The sequence below is a fragment of the Anser brachyrhynchus genome (genome assembly GCF_964034855.1).
Source record: "Anser brachyrhynchus genome assembly, chromosome: 29".
Taxonomy (NCBI): Eukaryota; Metazoa; Chordata; class Aves; order Anseriformes; family Anatidae; genus Anser; species Anser brachyrhynchus.
In genome coordinates this window covers 1792089-1810823 of record NC_137722.1, presented here as the reverse complement: position 1 = coordinate 1810823, position 18735 = coordinate 1792089, and the positions used below count along the sequence as shown (strand labels likewise).

Genomic DNA, 18735 nt, shown 5'->3' with positions numbered 1-18735 from the left:
CCGGTAATCCCGGGCTAATCCGGCCTAATCCCGGGCTAATCCCGGGGAACGGGGACAAGGAGGGGGGCGGGGGGGGGGGTCACCGGGATGGGGGGGAGGGGGGGGGGCAGGGGAAGGGGCGGGCGGGGGCCGGTACCGGGGCCGGTGCCGCGGTCAGGGCGAGCGGCTCGGAACGGCCCCGCCCGGCGCTCGGCCCCGCCCCGGCCCCGCCCCGGCACCGGGGACCGGGAGCCACCGGAACCGGGCCCCGGGACCCCCCCCCTCCGCCCCGCATCCCCCCCACCCCCGCGGCAGGGACCGGCGGCACCGGGAGCCCCCCCCCCTTATCCATCACCCGCCCCCCCCCCCCCCCCCCCGCAGCACCGGGACCCCCAACCCCCAACCGGTACCGGTAGCACCGGGACCCCCCCAAAGCACCGGGACCCCCCCTCCCGGTACCGGGACCCCCCCCAAAGCACCGGGACCCCCCCCCCTCCCCATACCGGGACCCCCCCAAAAACACCGGGACCCCCCCCAGTACCGGTACCGGTAGCACCGGGGACCCCCCACATTACCGGGACCCCCCCCCGTTAATACCGGGACCCCCTCAAATCCCCCCCCCCATAATACCGAGACCCCTCCCCAGTACCGGGACCCCCCCCCAAAGCACCGGGACCCCCCCTCCCGGTACCGGGACCCCCCCCAAAAACACCGGGACCCCCCCCCCCCCAAAGCACCGGACCCCCCCCAGTACCAGTAGCACCGGGGACCCCCCCACATTACCGGAACCCCCCCCCTTTAATACCGGGACCCCCTCAAATCCCCCCCCCCCCGGTCCATCCCAGTGCTCCCAGTCCGTCCGTCCCCAGCGCTCCCAGTCCGGCTGTTTGTCCCCACGGGGGAGGTGGGGGGGGGGCTCCATCTGTCCCCAGCAGGCCCCCCCCCCCGTCCGTCCGTCTGTCCCCATCCATCTGTCCCCGCGTCCCCTTCGTGTCCCCATCGCGCCCCACGTCGCTGTCCGTCCGTCCGTCTGTCCCCGTGACCCCGTCACCCCTGTGTCCCTTGTCCGTCTGTCTGCCCCCGTCACCCCCGTGTCCCCCCCGTCCCCCCGTCTGTCCGTCTGTCCCGTGTCCCCCCACGTGTCCCCCTCGTCCCTGTGTCCCCCTGTCCATCCGTCTGTCCCCATCACCCCTGCGCCCTCCTGTCCGTCTGTCCCCGTCCCCCCCATGTGTCCCCATCACCCCCGTGTCCCCCCTCCTGTCCGTCTGTCCCCCTGTCCCCCCCGTGTGTCCCCATCACCCCCGTGTACCCCATGTCCACCCGTGTCCCCCGTCCGTCCGTCTGTCCCCATGTCTCCCCACGTCCCCCCGTCCGTCTGTCCCCGTGTCCCCCACGTGTCCCCATCACCCCCATGTCCCCCCATGTCCCCCTGCCCCCCATCCATCCGTCTGTCCCCGTGTCCCCCTGTGTCTGTCCCCATCACCCCTGTGTCCCCGTCCGTCCGTCTGTCCCCCTGTCCCCCACATGTCCCCGTCACCCCCGTGTCCACCCGTGTCCCCCGTCCGTCTGTCTGCCACCATCACCCCGGTGTCCCCCTGTCCGTCTGTCCCCATGTCCCCCACGTGTCCCCATCACCCCCATGTCCCCCCTGTCCCCATGTTCCCCCGTCTGTCCCCATGTCCCCAATGTCCCCCCGTGTCCCCCCCAGTGTCCCCGTCACCCCCGTGTCCCCCATGTCCCCCTGCCCCCATCTGTCCCCGTGTCCCCCCCATGTCCCCATGTCCCTGTGTCTGTCCCCATGCCCCCCATGTCCCCCCATCACTGCCATGTCCCCCCATGTCCCCCCATGTCCCCAATGTCCCCAATGTCCCCCATGTCCCCCCATGTCCCCCCATGTCCCCAATGTCCCCCCATCACTGCCATGTCCCCCCATGTCCCCCCATGTCCCCCTGTCCCCAATGTCCCCCCATGTCCCCAATGTCCCCAATGTCCCCCCATGTCCCCAATGTCCCCCCATGTCCCCAATGTCCCCAATGTCCCCCCATGTCCCCAATGTCCCCCATGTCCCCATGTCCCCAATGTCCCCCATGTCCCCCATGTCCCCCATGTCCCCCATGTCCCCAATGTCCCCCCCATGTCCCCAATGTCCCCCCCTGTCCCCAATGTCCCCCCCATGTCCCCATCACCCCCCTGTCCCCCCCCTCCCCCCCTCCCCCCATCACCCCCCTTCCCCCTCCCCCCCACCTCTCCCAGCATGCCCCACGGCTCGGGGAGGTAGGGGAGGGGCGGGGGAACACCCCGCGCGCGGAGCCTGCTGGGAAGCGTAGTCCTCCGGGACCACCGGGGGGCGGGCACCGCGCTGCCCCTCCGCAGCGGACTACACCTCCCGGCAGCCCCCGCGCGCGCCACCGCCCCCTTTTTCCTTTAGCCCCGCCCCCTCCCAGCCTGCCCCGCGGCCGGGCCCGGCGCCCCCTGGCGGCGGCGGCGGCGGCCGGAGCGCGGCGGGGATGAGCGAGGAGGGGGCGGGCGGCGGGGCCAGGCGCAGCGGCGGCGGCTTCCCCAGGTACGGGGCCGCCGGGAGACCCCCCCCCGCACCGGGACCCGCCCCCGGACCCCCCCGGGACCCCCCTCGGTTCCCCCTCCCCCCCCCCAGCACCGGGCCCCGGCGAGGCCTCGGGCCTGGACCCCCCGGGCCTGGTGCCCCTCCCCCCCCCCCTCCCCCCCTGGGGTGTGTCCCCCGCCCTTTGGTGCCCCCCCGGCCCCCGCTGCCCCGCCTTTGGGTTCCCCCCTCCCGGGGTTCCGCCCCCCCCCCCCCGCGGCGTGTCCCCCCCCCCCGGTGCCGGCGCTCCCCCCCCCCGCTGTCCCCGTCCCTGTCCCCGTGTCCCCACCCCCTGCCCTCACCCCCCGCCCCCACCCCCGTGTCCTGTCCCTGTGACCCCGTCCCCGTGTCCCCAGCCCCTGTCCCCATCCCTGTCATCCCCCGTCCCCCGTCCCAGTGCCCCAGTGCCCCCATCCCCGTTGTTCCCCGTCCCTCCATCCCTGTCCCCATCCCCAGTGTCCCTGTCCTCGTGTCCCCATCCCCGATGTCCCCATCCCCATGTCCCCGTGTCCCCGCACCCGGTGTCCCATCCCTGTCATCCCCTGTCCCTTCCCCACGACCCCGTTCCCAGTGTCCCCATGTCCCCATCCCCACTGTCCCCATCCCCGTGTCCCCGTCCCCGTGTCCCGTCCCCCGCATCGCCCAGCGGTGCCAGCCTGTCCCCGTCCATCTGTCCCCCCGGTGGCCCTGTCCTCCTCCCCGTGTCCCCACACCCCCCCGTGTGACGGTGCCATCCCTGTCCCCATGTCCCCACCCCACGTCACGGTGCCAGCCCCGTGTCCCTGTGTCCCCATACTGGTCCCAGCCCGTCCCCACGCCCCTGTCCCTGCTCGTGCCACACGGCAGTGCCGCCCCTGTCCCCGTGTCCCCGTGCCTCGTGGCTTTGTCACCCCGTCCCCGTGTCCCCAAACCCCCCTCCCATATCACACCAGCCCCGTCCCCGTGTCCCCAAGTCCCCCGTGTCCCCAAACCCCCTCCTACTTGCACCAACCCTGTCCCCGTGTCCCCAAACCCCCTCCCACCTCCGTCAACCCTGTCCCCGTGTCCCCAAGAGCTGCCACCCCATGTCCCCGAGTGCTGCCACCCCGTCCCCGTGTCCCCAAACCCCCCTCCCACTTCACACCAGCCCCGTCCCCGTGTCCCCAAACCCCCCTCCCACCCCCCACCAGCCCCGTCCCCACGTCCCCCCGCCCCCGTCCCCCTCCCGGCCCGGCGTCCCCGTCCCCCCCCCGCTGACGGGGGCTCGGGGCAGCCCTGTCCCCAGCCTGGAGCAGATGCTGGCCTCCAGCCCCGGGAAGACGCCCATCAGCCTGCTGCAGGAGTATGGCACGCGCATAGGGCGCACCCCGGGCTACGACCTGCTGAAGGCCGAGGGCCAGGCCCACCAGCCCAACTTCACCTTCCGCGTCACCGTTGGCGACGTCAGCTGCACTGGTGGGTCCCCGCTGCGCCCCACAGAGCCCCACGGCGCCCCACGGAGCCCCACGGCACCCCACAGAGCCCCACAGAGCCTCACGGCGCCCCACAGAGCCCCACAGTGCCCCACAGAGCCTCACAGTGCCCCACAGTGCCCCACAGAGCCCCATGGTGCCCCACGGAGCCCCACGGTGCCCCATGGAGCCTTACGGCGCCCCACAGAGCCCCACAGAGCCCCATGGAGCCCCATGGAGCCCCACAGAGCCCCACGGTGCCCCACGGAGCCCACGGAGCCCCATGGAGCCCCACAGAGCCCCACAGAGCCCCACAGAGCCCCACGGTACCCCACAGAGCCCCACAGAGCCCCACAGCACCCCCTGGCACCCCACAGAGCCCCTCAGCACCCCACAGAGCCCCACAACTCCCCACAGCACCCCAGAGAGCCCCACAGCACCCCACGTTACCCCACAACTCCCCACAGCACCCCACAGATCCCCACAGCACCCCTTGGCACCCCCACAGAGCCCCACAGTGCCCACAGAGACCCACAACTCCCCACGGCACCCCACAGAGCCCCACGGCACCCCACAACTCCCCACGTTACCCCACAGCACCCCACAGCACCCCACAACGCGTCGGGGCTTGGGGCTGGGCTGAGGGCATCCCCCCCCCTGCTCGGGGCTGTGGCACAGGGGGGCAGCGGCCCCAAAAAGTGGGTGCAGGAGGGGAGGGGGGGCACCCCCAACCCTCAGGGCACACGGGGACCCCCGCTGGGGGTCCTGACGTTGGGGCGGGTTTTGGGGGACCCCCCCCCCCGAGGACCTGAAAAGCGGGGGCTGCTGGGGATCCCCTGGCATCAGAGCCTGGGGTCCTCTGGGACCCCCAAAAATGCATCCCGGTGGGGGCCCCCCGGGACCCCAAAACCCAGAGATCCCCCCCCAGCACCTGCCCCCCCCCCCCCCAGCACCCTCCCCCTCCCCATGCTCAGTTTAGGGCCCCCTCCCCCCCATTTCCCCCGGGTTTCCGGGGCTCCCCCGCTGCCCCACCCCATAACTCGGGCGCGAGAGGGTTTGGGGGGACCCCAAAAATGAGCCCCCACCCCTGTTTTCACCCCCCCCAGGGCAGGGGCCCAGCAAGAAGGCGGCGAAGCACAAAGCGGCCGAGGTGGCCCTGAAGCTGCTCAAGGGGGGGGACATGCTGGAGGCCGGCGCCCCCGAGGAGCCCAGGTGGGGGGCACGGGGGGGGGGGGACACCCCAGAAAGCTGGAGGGGGGTCGGGGTGCGGGGTTTGGGGGTGCTGAGCAAATGGGGAGGGGATTTGGGGGTGTCCAGGAGGGGGCTGGGGGGGTTTGGGGGGGGTTGGGGGTGCTGGGCAAATGGGGAGGGGATTTGGGGTGCCCAGGAAGGGGCTGGGGGGGGGTTTGGGGGGGTTTGGGGGCGCTGAGCAAATGGGGAGGGGATTTGGGGGTGTCCAGGAGGGGGCTGGGGGGGTTTGGGGGGGGTTGGGGGTGCTGGGCAAATGGGGAGGGGATTTGGGGTGCCCAGGAAGGGGCTGGGGGGGGGTTTGGGGGGGTTTGGGGGCGCTGAGCAAATGGGGAGGGGATTTGGGGGTGTCCAAAAAGGGGCTGGGGGAGTTTGGGGGGGTTTGGGGGTGCCCAGGGGGTGCTGGGCAAATGGGGAGGGGATTTGGGGGTGTCCAAAAGGGGCTGGGGGGGGCTTGGGGGGGGTTTGGGGGTGCCCAGGGGGTGCTGAACAAATGGGGAGGGGATTTGGGGGTGCCCAGGAAGGGGCTGGGGGAGTTTTCTGGGGGGGTGTGGGGTGCCTAAGAGGGGTTTTGAGGGGTGCTGGGCACTGGGACCCGCTGCGTTTGGGGGGCGCTGGGGGTGTGGGGTTTCTGCGGGGGGGCATTGGGGGCACCTGAAGGGACTTTGGGGGTACCCGGGGTGTGGGGGCCTTGGGGATCCCAAGGGAATTGGGGTACCTGGCTGGGGGGGGAGAGCCCGGGGGGGTTTGGGGGTGTCGGGGTGGGGGGTTGGGGGTGCCTGGGTGGTTTTGGGGGTGCCTGGGGGGGGTTGGGGTGCTTGGGGGGGGATTTGGGGGCCCCTGGGATGGTTTGGGGGTGCCTGGGGGGGTTTGGGGGTGCCGGGGGGGGAGGTTGTAAGGGTCCCTGGGTGGTTTTGGGGGGTCCCTGGGAGGGTTTGGGGGTCCCTGGGGGCCCCTGGGGGGGTTGTAAGGGCCCCTGGGGGGGTTTGGGGGTGCCTGGGGGGGGTTTGGGGGTGCCGGGGGGGGTTTGGGGGTGCCCGAAGCGGGGCTGGGGGGCGCCTGGGCAGAATTAGGGAGGTCTCGGGGGAGCTGAGAGAACCGGGGGGGAGGGGGGTTGGAGGACACCGGGAGGGGCCCCGGGGGAACCGGGGGTGCCCGTCAGGATTTGGGGTACCCCGGAGAGGTGGGGGGGGGGGGTGTCAGGAGGAGGGGGGGATTTTGGGGGGGGGCCGGCTCGGCCGTTAACGTGTCGCCTTCTGTTCCCAAGCTCTCCTTTCCCCCCAGAGCCCCCCGCGGAGCCCGGCCCTGCGGCCGCCCCCCCGGCCCCCGCCGTGCCCCCCCCCCCTTCGCCCAGGTGAGGGGACGGGGGGCACCCAGACCCCCCCCCCCCCACAGCTCCCGGCACCCCCAGACCCCTCCCCGGCCCCCCCAAACTGGGGGGGTTCTGGTTTTGGGAGGGGGGGGGGGTCAGGGCCACCCCCCCTCACGCTGCACCCCTCTGCCCCACGCAGGGGCACCCCCCTGGAGGCGAAGGCGCCCGTACCCCCCCCGCAGTCCGAGTGTAACCCCGTGGGGGCTCTGCAGGTGGGTGCCGCCGGGGGGGGGGGGGGGGGGGGGCATTTTGGGGCCGGGGGGGCTGTTTTGGGGGCTGCCAGCCCTGCTGGGGGCCGTTTCAGGGTGCGGGTGGGGCTCCTTTTGGGGCAGGTGTCCCCGTTTTGGGGGGGCAGTCCTACTTTGGACGTGACCATGGATATTTGGGGGGGTTGGGGGGGGGGCTCATTTTGGGGTGGGATTTGGCCCATTAGGGGTTGGCTGCCCCCATTTTGGGGCCGGTTATCCCCATTTTGGGACCGGTTACCCCCATTTTGGGACCAGTTACCCCCATTTTGGGACCGGTTATCCCCATTTGCGACTGGTTATCCCCATTTTGGGACCGGTTACCCCCATTTTGGGACCAGTTACCCCCATTTTGGGACCTGTTATCCCCATTTGGGACCGGTTACCCCCATTTTGGGACCACTTATCCCCATTTTGGGACCGGGTATCCCCATTTGGGACCGGTTACCCCCATTTTGGCACTGATTTTCCCCAGTTTGGGACCGGTTATCCCCATTTGGGACCGGTTACCCCCATTTTCGGACTGGTTATCCCGTTTGGGACCGGTTTTCCCCATTCTGGGACCGGTTATCCCCATTTGGGACCAGTTTTCCCCATTCTGGGACCGGTTATCCCCATTTTGGGACCGGTTATCCCCATTCTGGGACCAGTTATCCCCATTTGGGACCGGTTATCCCCATTTTAGGACTGGTTATCCCCATTTGGGACCAATTATCCCCATTTTGGGACCAGTTACCCCCATTTGGGACCGGTTATCCCCATTTTGGGACCAGTTATCCCCATTTGGGACCTGTTACCCCCATTTTGGGACCGGGTATCCCCATTTTGGGACCGGTTATCCGCATTTGGGACCAGTTACCCCCATTTTGGCACTGATTTTCCCCAGTTTGGGACCGGTTTTCCCCATTCTGGGACTGGTTATCCCCGTTTTGGGACTGGTTATCCCCATTTTGGGGAGCGACCGTGTCCACCTGGGGCTGTGGAGGAGCTTTTGGGGCCGGCCATCGCTGTTTGGGGCCACTTTGGGGGTGGGGGGGGCACTTTGGGGGCTGGCCATGCCCGTTCCGGAGCGCTGTGACCCGGGGCTCGCTGTCCCTCTCCTGGTGGCGCCTGTCCCCGTTTTGGCCACATCCCCGCCCGTTTTCGGGACGGCGGCCCCCTTTTCCGGGGCCGTTTCTCCCTGTTTTGGGGGGGCGGCCGTGCCCGTGCCCCTCCCCAACCCCTTCCCCGTGCCCCCCTGCCCCCCCCAGGAGCTGGTGGTGCAGAAGGGCTGGCGCCTGCCCGAGTACACGGTGACGCAGGAGTCGGGGCCGGCGCACCGCAAGGAGTTCACCATGACCTGCCGCGTCGAGCGCTTCGTGGAGATCGGTACGGGGCCGGGGAGGGGGCCACGGGGCTGGGGGGGGGGGACACACGCGCGGGGCCGGGCTCACGGTGTCCCCGTCCCCTCCCCGCAGGCAGCGGCACCTCCAAGAAGCTGGCGAAGCGCAACGCGGCCGCCAAGATGCTGGTGCGGATCCACAACGTCCCCATGGAGCCGCGGGAGGGCAGCGAGGCCGAGGTGGAGGAGGATCAGTTCTGCATGGTACGGGGCACGGAGCCCCCCCCGGGACACCCCGAGGGGTTAATGGGGACACGGGCACCTTGGCGCCCCCTGTTCCAGGGCGCAGAGACCCCCCCCCCCCCCCCTCAATTAAAGCTGGGGGCAGTAGCCTGGGGGGCCACCAAGGCTGACCCGGGGGTGGGGAACCCAATGCACCTCTGGATTTGGGGTCTCTGGGAGGTCCCCGGGGAGGTCTGCGGGATGGGGGGGGGGGGTCCCACAGTCCCCAAGCCCCGATGTCCCCGGGGGGGCCCTGCCTGGGAGCCCCGGCAGCCCCCGTGTCCCTGAAGCCCCCATATGAGGGTCCCCGGGGTGCCCTTGCGGTGTCCCCACGTCGGGGTCCCGGTGGTGCCCGAGCCGCTGTGTCCCCAGGGGTGTCCCCACGTAAGGGGAGCCCCCCCCGCACCCCACGTGTGTCCCCGTGCGGGGGTCCCCGCAGTCCCTGAGCCCCCCCCCCTCACCTCCCCGTTCCCCGCAGGCGGGCCCCCGGCTGGAGGGGCTGCGGGGCCGCGCGCCCGGCTGCACCTGGGACTCGCTGCGCAACTCGGCGGGCGAGAAGATCGTGCAGCTGCGGAGCCACCCGCTGGCACCCGTGGGTGCGGGCGCCTGCGCCCTCCTGCAGGAGCTCTCCGAGGAGCAGAGCTTCGCCATCAGCTACCTCGACATCGGTGAGCCCCCGCCGCCGCCCCCTCCTCCTGCCCACCCCCCGGGTGCCTCAGCCAAAGCTTTGGGGGTGCCGGGGGCGGTTTGGGGGTGCCGCGGGTGGGGGGTGACGGTGTCCCCTGTCCCCTGTGTCCGTCCCGTTCCCCCCCGCCCCCCTTTCAGATGCGTTGAGCCTCAGCGGGCTGCACCAGTGCCTGGTGGAGCTGTCGACGCAGCCGGCCACCGTGTGCCACGGCGCTGCCCCCTCCCGCGACGGCGCCCGCTCGCAGGCCGCCCGCAACGCCCTGCAGTACCTCCGCATCATGGCGGGGGGCAAGTGAGCCCCCCCCCCAATCCCTCTGCGCCCTCGGACGGACCCACGGACGCCCGGACGGACCCACGGGCGCCCGGAGCCACCCGCGGACACCTGGAGGGAGCCGGGGAGACGCAGACGGAGCCGGGGACCTACAGGCGGAGCTCTGCAGCCACCGACACGCGCGGACCCCCGGGATGGATGCCTGGACCCCCCCCCCCCGATGTACACCCGGCCACTGGTGGGCGCCCAGACCCACCCATGGACACCCAGACAGACACCCGGACCCACGGACGCACCTCGTGGGCGCCCGGACGGACTCTCAGACGCACGGACAGACACACGGACAGACACTCAGGCCCCGCACGGACCCCAGACGGACCTCGGGGCCGGGGGGACCCCCCCGTCCTGGCCCCTCTGCGGGCGAGGTGGGTCCCTGGGCACCAGCCAGCCCCCAGGAATAAAGCTGGGGGGTTTGTAAACTCCCCGCCTCGGTGTCTTCTTGGGGGGGCCGCGGGATGGAGGGGCTGGGGGGGGGCATTAACGGGGGGGTCTGGGGCAGAACGGGCCTGGGGCAACACCAGGGCGAGTGGCGGGGGCTGAGCGGCACCGGTTTATTGAGGGGCCCGCGGACTGACACAGCCCCACGGGCAGCTCCATGGACGGACAGACGGACGGACGGACGGATGGGCGGACACTCAGCGGCGGCGGCCGAAGCGCTGCGGGGTCGCCATGGTCCAGAACGGGGCGGTCGGAGGGTCCCAGCTGCGGGGGCTGAGCCTGGCCGGGCCCCCCGGCCCCCGGGCAAACCTGGCGGGGGGATGGAGCAGCCGCTGGCACCCGCGCGGGGGGACGGACGGACGGACAGGGACACGGACAGATGGACAGGGACACGGACAGACGGACAGGGACACGGACAGACGGCTGGGAGCATGGACAGACGGACAGGGACACAGACAGACGGATGGGAGCACGGACAGACGGACAGGGACATGGACAGACGGACAGGGACACGGACAGACAGGGACACGGACGGACGGGGGCACGGGCACAGAGGGTGACGGGAGAGCGGCTGGGGACGGAGGGACAAAAGGGGATGGATGGGGACAGGGAGGGACAGACGGACAGAAGGGGATGACGGGGACGGACAAGGGTGGGCAGAGACGGAAGGGGACGGGGACGGACGGATTGAAGGGGACGGACGGATGAAGGGGACAGACGGACGGAAGGGGACAGGCTCAGTGCCAGGGATGGGGTCAGGAGGGCAGGCAGGGACAGACGGACGTAGGGCTGGACAGACGGACGGATGGGAACGGCCTGAGGGACCTTAATGGGGACAGACACAGGTGGGCGCCGACGGGGACAGACGGACACGGCCACCGACGGGGACAGACACGCGTGGCACACGGACGGACGGACGGACAGACACCACCGGGGCCACCCGTCCTGCTCCTGCCCCCACCCCCGGGTGCCCTCCCCGTCCCCCCCGGTGTCCCCCCGGTGTCCCCCCCGGTGTCCCCCAGCCCCGGAGCCCCCCCGGGGACCCCCCCCCAGCTCACCTCGGGGGCTGCAGGAGCGGGGCCGGGCTGCGGCCGGGGCGCTGCAGGGAGCGGAGCAGCGCCCCCAGGGCGGCGGGGCCGGGGCTCACCGGGAGCGGCTCGGGGCCGGCACCGGCACCGGGGGCTCCGGGGCAGGAGCGGGCGGGGGGCAGGACCCCCCCCCAGCAGCAGCAGCAGCAGCAGAGCCGCCTCCCACCGCGCTGCCATCGCCGCTGTCCCCCCCCCCCCGCCGCCGCCCGCTCGCCGCCTCTTATAGCCGGGCCGGGGCCCGAGGACGGCCCGGGGGGGTCCCGGGGGACCGGGGGATGGCGGGGATCAATCCCGGCCCCGCCGCTAATGAAAGCCATTCAGCAGCCGCGACAGCCGCCGCCGGGGACGGGCTGGGACGGGACGGGCTTTGGGGGGGGGGCACAGGGGAGGGGGCGGCCCCGAGCCCTCGGCCCCCGACCCCAGCCGCGCCCCCGGTGCCGGAGCTGCCCCGGGCCCCACCCGGTGCCCCCCCCTGACCCCGACCCCGGCCCCCCCCCCGGCGCCCCCCCCCCCCCCCCCCCCGCCGCCGCTCTCTGCCGCCATCCCGTGGCCCCGCCGCGGTCCTGCAGCCCCGACGGGGCGGCCCCGGCTCCGCCGCTCCCCCTCCGGCCCCGATCCAGCCGAATTCACCCCAAAAATTCACCTCTCGGGGGGGGGCAGGAAGGGGCAGGGCGGTTGCTCCCCACCCCCCCCCCCACCCCAAAGCTGGGTGGCCCCAGGCTGGGAAGGTGGCGCCCACCCGAGGGCTGTCACCGAGGTCACCCTCGGTCACCCAAAAAGTGCCACCGGGGGGGCGGTGGCACCGCTGGACCCCCAAAACGGGGGGGGGGGGGGGGGTGGTGTCCCCACGTAGGGGGTGGCCCGATGGTGACATCCAAGCAGTGTGTTCCCCCCCCCCCCCCCCCCCCAGGCAGCTGTGACAGCCAAGTGCCGTTCCCAAGTGTCCCCCTCCCCTTGCAGGTGACACCCAAGGGTGTCCCCCCCCCCCCGCGGGTGACACCGCGGCTGTCCCCAGCGCAGCGAAGCACGGGCCGGCAGCCACCATCTCCTCGGTAATATTTTAATGTTATATCTGCAGCATAAATAAAAGGCACATTACATGTTTGGTACGAGGCGGCCGACGGGGCGGGGGGGGGACGTGCCCCCCCCCCCCCTCTCCTCCCCCCGGGTCCCCCCCTCTCCCCGGTCCCTGGGTCCCCGCGGGGGGCTGTGAGGACCCGCTCACAGGAGCCCCTGCAGGGGCGTCCCTGGGGGCCATGGGGGGGCTGCGGGGGGGGGGGGGGTACAGCTAGAAAACCATTTCGTTGCATAAGGAGCTGCGCATCCGTTCAGGACGTTGCTATATGTCTATATAGGTCTGTATATACTCATAGATATGCATTTCTTTATAGATACTACACCCTCGGGGTTACGCTCTTTGGGGGCGGGGGGGGGCGGGGGGGGTGTTTTCCTTTTTCTTGGCTTTTTCCGTTCTTGATCGTCAAAGCTCGCCCTGCGAAGCGGCTCGGGCTGGGGACGGGGTCCCGCTGTCACCTCCTGGCACGGTGCTGGGGCTGGGGGCAGCGGTGTCGCCACCGCCCCCGTGTGCATGAAACTTGGGGGGGGGGGGGGGGGGGGCAAACAAATGGGGCCAAACCCGACCAAATTCCCGGCTGAGCCTTCAGCTCTGGGCCCGATCAGGAAGACACGGGGTGATTTCGGAGGAAAAAGGAGGCCCCGACCCCCGCTGGCTCCCCCCCCTCTGCTGGGGCTCCCCCGGCTCCATCACAAGCCGAACCCCGTCGGGCTTCGCCGCTCGCCCGTCGATTCAGCCCCAGGTAAGGGCTGGAGATCCTGGGCAACCCAAAAACGCTGCTGCAAAGCTGGGTTTGGGGGCAATGCGTGAGACTGAAGGGGCACACATTTTTTTTTATTTTTTTTTTTAAGGCACCGCGGCCGAGGGCTGGCGGAGGAAGGTGCACGCGCTCGGGGAGCTGCCGGCCCCCAGGTGAAACCCAGAACTCCTGCCCTGGAGCAGAAATCGGGGTCTCACCCCCACCTGAACGTCCCGTCTTTGTGCAAGAGCTGAACCAGGACGAGCAGGCGCCAGCTCTTCCCTCGCCTGTCCACATGGGGGGACCCAGGGTCACCAAAGGCCACCGATTTGCCACCAAGTCCATCCTCCCAGCCGAAAAAATCCCCGAACTCCCCCCAAGACCACTGCGCACCCTCTACAGCTACCGGCACGCTAACCCAGGGCACAAAGCGCCTCCAAGCGACGCAGTTACAAAGGGGCTGAGTTGGTGCAACAAAAACCCAGCAGCGGTTTGGCTCGGCAGGCTGCCTGGCTCCGGGTTATAAAACCCCCTGCTTTTTGGCAGCCAGGTTTTAATTAATTAATTAGACAGCCCAACGCATCCTCACGCAGCCGCTACATCAGCACGGAGGTACTGGAAAAGCACGGGGGAAAACTTGTTCTCCGCATACCCGTTTCTCCAAAGACCCTGGAAATGGTCAGCTCTTAAAAAAAAACCAACAAACCCACATCTCTTAAAAAAACACCCCACAACCAACCCTAACGCTCCTGCTGGAAACGTGACCGCCAGCCCAGCTTCGTGACATTCAGCTCTGCTGGGCTCGAAGCCTGGCTCGGGGATGGCTCTGCCAGGCACCTTTTGCAGCCCTAATACGTGATGAACCTCTCTGGTGTGCCCCAAAGTGACATTTAGGGCTGGGGATGTCCGCCCATCGCAGCAGGATGGCACCGGAGCCTTGCCCCACTACTTGGGGCCGGCGGGGGAAGACGCTTTAGCTAAAGATCACGCCGGGTTTTTTGGCTACCTTCCTCCTCGGGAGCTCAGCTTGCCTGCGGCGGGAGGACTCCTGCTTTGTCCCACCCGTCTGTCCCTCCCTGCAGCCGGGGACACTGTCACAAGTGACACCAGGACCTGGAACCTGCTTCGGGACCTGCCCTGGGCACGGCTGAGCTCTGCAGGAGCAGTACAAGTACCGGGGTACCGCACCTGAAGGGGGCACAGGACGGCTGCAACCCTGGTAATTAAAAAAAAACACAATAAAAATGTTAAGGTATCATCAAAAACTTGTTCCCTGATTATTGCTGCCCAGGTTTGGAGCTTTACAACCTTTTTTTTTTTTTTTTTTCATGGCTTTCCAGGTCTGTTCAAGGCACTGCACGTGGAGGGGAGCTGGGGTGGGGGGATGCTGGAGCTGGGCAGCAAAGCGGGGAGGCACAGGGAGAAAATCTGCAGGGCCCCCTCCTCACCTGCCAGGTCCGAGAGACCCGGGGGTGTCCGGTAACGCCACGAGGCCGGGATTTCAAGGGCTGGGGCGGTCACAGGGAGGGGGAAAGCCCTCCTGTGGGACGTCAGCAAGTTTCAAGCGAGCTGCGAGATCTCAGCTCTCCCATCACATCGTGCTTTTTGTCTGAGCCGGGTCACTTCGAGTCCCTGAAGGGAAAATTCGGGGGGTCGGGGATGCTGCTGCACCCGCCGCCAGCGCTGCCCTGGGTTCACAGCCCCTCAGCACCACCCTTTGTGCTCCCTCCTGCCAACCCCGGCTGCCCCTTGCCTCAATTCCTCCTTTCCCTGCTCTTCCTTCGACAGATGCCGTTCCCGCATGGCGCTGGCAGCGCTGAGCCCTCTCTGCAGCCTAGGAGGAGCTGGCGAGCTGCAGCCAGCAGCTCCAAAGCGCTGCACACCGAGGGGCAGGGACCCAGCTGGGCGATGAAGCAAATGTTTTGCAAGACATTTTTGTCATTCCCGCTACCCCTGGGCAAAGGGAGGCGCTTTCGGTCAACGCTGCCAAACCCAGCGCAGGTTTTGGCAGGACGGGGCTGCTTCACCTGGCCCCAACCCTTCCCGCGGTGCCGTGGGGACGTAGGACCTGCTGAAAACCCCGCGGGCCCTGCTCACAGCTCGCTCTCACCGCAAAAAGCACGGCCTGTTGGGGCAGTGAGAGCCACGACATCAGTCTGCGGGCAGAGTCACTGCACAAAGAGCGTTAGGGAAACAAGAGGGGGGCTGGGGGGGCTGCTGCAGGGTCTGAAGCAGAAGGGCAGTGGTTGAGGCCAGCGAAGCACGAGACGAGCAGGCCAAAGCAGGGTGTGAGAGCAGCGGTGTCAAACGAAACCGAACCCAGGAACCGGCGCTGGCACCACTGCGAGAGGTCGACAAGAACCCGAGAAAGAGAGGGGAGAAGACAGAGCCCGTCAGCGGGCAAACCAAACCACCCGACGTGCCCGGCCGTAACAGGGCCGGGCGCTTTGCTTTGGGTTTTGCTGTCCCTGGGGACCTTCCAAGTCCAGGAAAGCCAAAGGAACGAATCGCTTTGACAAACCAACTTGGCTCAAAAGTGGCGAGTGCGACCTGAGGCGGGCGGGAGCTCGGGTGAGGGGGGCGAAGGGGCCCGGCAGGGAGAGACCCCCCGCCGGGGGAGGCCAGGAAGACCGAGGGCTGACGAGCTTTGAGGAGGTTTCTTGGAAGAGCCCCAGCACCCCCAGCGCCCCTTCCAGCTTCCACGAGACGAACTCCAGCCTGCGACCATCACCTGCCAAGGGCCAGCGCGGGCCCAGGGAAGCGCACACAGACACACGCATGCGGCGTGGCAAGCGGACGCGGTTCCCAGCGCCTCCCAACACCGAGGCCGGCTGTTAGCCTGCCCTGGAAGCATTACGAATCCTTCATTTGCTCTGGCTTGGAAGCAATGGGGGCTCCATCATCAAGAGCAGAAGATAACCGTGACGAAGAGGTAAAGGCCAGGCAAACACAAACACTGCTGCGCGCTCCCTCCCCTCGGAACAGGCAACGATCCACGACTTAAGGCCACCATTCTTAAGGTTACGTGTCAAGGAGACGATCCTCGGAACTGGAGGGATTTGTTCTCTAAGGCGTGCAGTGGGGCTGAGAGCAGCGACGAATTGTGGGACTCACATTATCACCGGAGCTGGGACAGCTCCTCCGTTCGCGTACCTCCCGGCTGCGCGGGTCCCCACAGGTCCCCGCAGGTCCCCGCAGGTCCCCGCAGGCGCAGATCGGCGCCACGTTACCGTAAGGAAGAGCGAGAGCAGCCCTGCTGCTGCTAGAGCAGCCGGTGCCTGTCCCTGGCGCCGGAGAGGCATGGGGACACCTCCCGGGGCAGCACGAGCGACCGGTGGTTTGCAGCGGTTCGGCTCCGGTAACGTCAGCGTGCTCCAAAAGTGTCGCCGGCATCTTGCGAGTTAACGCGAGGAGAGCGACCTCGATCCCTTTAACCTCGGAGCTCAAGGAGGCTTCCTCGTCCGAAGGTGCAATGTTTCAGGTAGCTAGAGTGGTGGGGGGGAGAGCAGATGCCTGGAAGCAGCACGCTGTTAAAAATAAAATACACTGACAGCACGACTAAATGTCACAGCCTCCCAGGAGCTGCGTTTTCCTTTGCTGAGAGCGGAGGGCGAGGGAAGGGGGGGCACTGGGACGAGTGAGAGCGCCACGGGGATCCGCCGAGCACGGAGGTTTAGTGTTAATGGAACTGATACCTGAAAGCAAACCTTCCGAGGTGCTTTCAAAGTGAGGCTCCGCGTGTCCGGGCGGCTCCGCACGGTGACGGAGGCTCGAGAACGCGCTCGGTGCGAAGCCGTCCGGCAGGGACGGGTGGGCGCGCACGGCAGCGGTTCGGGGCCGGGATCTGTACAGGCTATGCAGTGTCAGAAGCGCCATATAGCTGCCCTTAACTCACTTTTTTTTAAAAAAAAAAGAAGAAGAAGAAAAAAAAAAAAATCCATCTCCGTCCCCACCGCTCGGGGACTCGGGGACGGCCAGAGTCCGCGCTGTGCTTCGCTCCGTGTCCCGCGCGGGGGCTGCGCCATCATCTGCCGGCAGACTGCGACTGTGGGGCCATGATGACGTGCGGCTGCAGCGGCACGGCCAGTTCTGTCCTTTGGCTCGCCATCTGCGTGAGCACCGAGGTGGCGACGGCTTCGGCCGCCGAGCGGACGCTGAGCCCGTTGGGGGAGGCGGTGACGGAGCTGTGCTGGATGACGGGAGCGGGGGAGCCGGTGGGCTCCGAGCTCTCCTTCGGGCTTTCTGCTCGAGGGGGGGGAAAGGAGGAAAAAAAAAAAAAATGGTTAGAGAGAGGCTCCGCACGCTGCTCCTGGCATTAAGGGAGAGGTGATGGGATGGGAGGCTGCTGCTGCTGATGCCGGGGCAGAAATCGGTCGGGTTTTACTTAACGCTCCCCCTTTTTAGCCAAAGCAGCCAGGAATAGAGGGGCCGATCCCTCCAGGAACCTCAGCTCCCCCCACCAAAGCGGGCCCCCTTGAGGACGAGCCAGAGCAGCTGTTTGGCAAAAGCGAGTGAGGGCTGGAAATAAAACTGATTAGTCGGGCCGTAACGACCCGGCGGGCCCCGTCCCTCGGAGGAACACCACCAAACCTCACAATATTCACGCCAGGAAGGCGTAAAGTGCCGGCTTCGCCCCGAGGATGGCAGACCCAGCGTAACCTTCCTGGTAATAAATCCGTTTCCTCATTATAACAAATGAACTCTCCTACATCTTGTTTCCTGGCATGGTACTTGGTTCAAGGCCATTTAGCCCAGAGACTGAACGGTTCCTTCGGCGTCCTCACCATCTGTTGGGTGAGCGCTCAGGACCGCGCGCAACAGAAACCCTTCGGCAAAGGCACTCCAGCGGTTTTTGCCCATTTTTTACACAAATCACCTGGTCTGCTCGTTATTGTGCTCTAGAACATTAAAATCAATTAGAGCCCGTCACAAACTGTTGGCTTGCTCCATTTCTTTCGGGGACTTGCAGCGGTACGATCGGAGGGACGGGAGGCAAACAAAGGCAGAGACCTTCCTCCGCGCCCCTTTCGGAGCTTGCCGAAACTTTGGATCCTCTCCCACCACCAGCCCCCTGCGCCCAGGCAGGGCTCCTACGGCGGAGGATAATTTGTGACCTATCAAATGCCAAGGCGAGAGCAATCAGACCTCTCCTCTTTGGGGGTATACACTCATTATCTGCAGATGTCAGGAGGAAATTCCCTCCTGTGCACTTGGCGAGATGAATTACGGGTAAGATGCGGTCACCTTCCTTTAACAGAGCAGAATAATGGCAGGAGCCGGGATACTTCTTCCACGTCAAGAGGGTGAAACCCCAGGACACCGGAAAATCAGAGGAGAGGTTTGCAGCCTTATTGGGCACAGGCAAACGTAGCTGAGGGCTCAGCTTTCTGCCAGGTGCGTGAATATCGCGCCCCTTTCCCCTTTTACCTTCCCTCGTGAAACCTTGGCGTGGCCTCTGCTGGCACACCGAAGGACGCGGCTAGCACAGCAGATCTGAAAACTGGCTTGGCGGTGAGAGAGAAGGTCGAGCGGAGCAATATAACAGTTTGGCATCCCCAAAAGGAGATTTACAAGGTATTACGAATAAAACAACCCGACTGTACATGAGGCAGCTGTAATTCCATCGAGGGAATCTGGCATTTTTGTTTAAGGAGCTGCTTAGTCACAAATCTCAATAATAAAAAAGGCAGCCGTTGGGGGGGGGGGGGGCGTGGGGAGGGCGGCGTGAATTTTGTTTTTATTATTCAGATGCGTGATGAATTCCTATTATTGGAGCAGACAGGCTGTGAGGAATAATAATAGGAACTGTAAACTTTGGAAGTTAACAGGAAAAATCCTGTCGCCTCTCTGCATTATACGCAGAGCGAACACCTGTCTGCGAGGGCTGGGGACAGCGAGGGC

The 18735-nt window shown here is 67.5% G+C and overlaps 2 protein-coding genes across 17 annotated transcripts in view; one reads left to right on the top strand and one right to left on the bottom strand.

Moving 5' to 3' along the window:
* The first annotated feature begins 2391 nt into the window (after positions 1-2391).
* On the top strand, positions 2392-9913 carry TARBP2 (TARBP2 subunit of RISC loading complex). 2 transcript variants are annotated; one of them, XM_080570838.1, is made up of 9 exons: positions 2392-2542; positions 3831-4012; positions 5115-5220; positions 6524-6610; positions 6768-6840; positions 8124-8241; positions 8331-8458; positions 8955-9144; positions 9302-9913. In XM_080570838.1, the coding sequence occupies exons 1-9, from the start codon at positions 2487-2489 to the stop codon at positions 9457-9459; spliced, it is 1098 nt and encodes a 365-aa protein (XP_080426964.1). In that variant the 5' UTR covers positions 2392-2486; the 3' UTR covers positions 9460-9913. The 2 variants fall into 2 exon arrangements, with proteins under 2 accessions (XP_080426964.1, XP_080426965.1); XM_080570839.1 differs by having other exon boundaries at positions 2435-2542; positions 3843-4012.
* Positions 9914-12064: 2151 nt separating this feature from the next.
* LOC308184092 (cyclic AMP-dependent transcription factor ATF-7) overlaps positions 12065-18735 on the bottom strand; it is a 67707-nt gene continuing 61036 nt past the window's right edge. For 12 of the 15 annotated variants that reach the window (XM_080570831.1, XM_080570823.1, XM_080570835.1 and 9 more), the window contains one exon: positions 12065-17079. In XM_080570831.1, coding sequence (XP_080426957.1) covers positions 16859-17079 — 221 coding nt within the window. In that variant the 3' untranslated portion in view covers positions 12065-16858. The remainder of the gene's footprint in view (positions 17080-18735) is intronic. The other 3 variants (XM_080570826.1, XR_013942578.1, XR_013942577.1) reach the window with 3 other exon arrangements.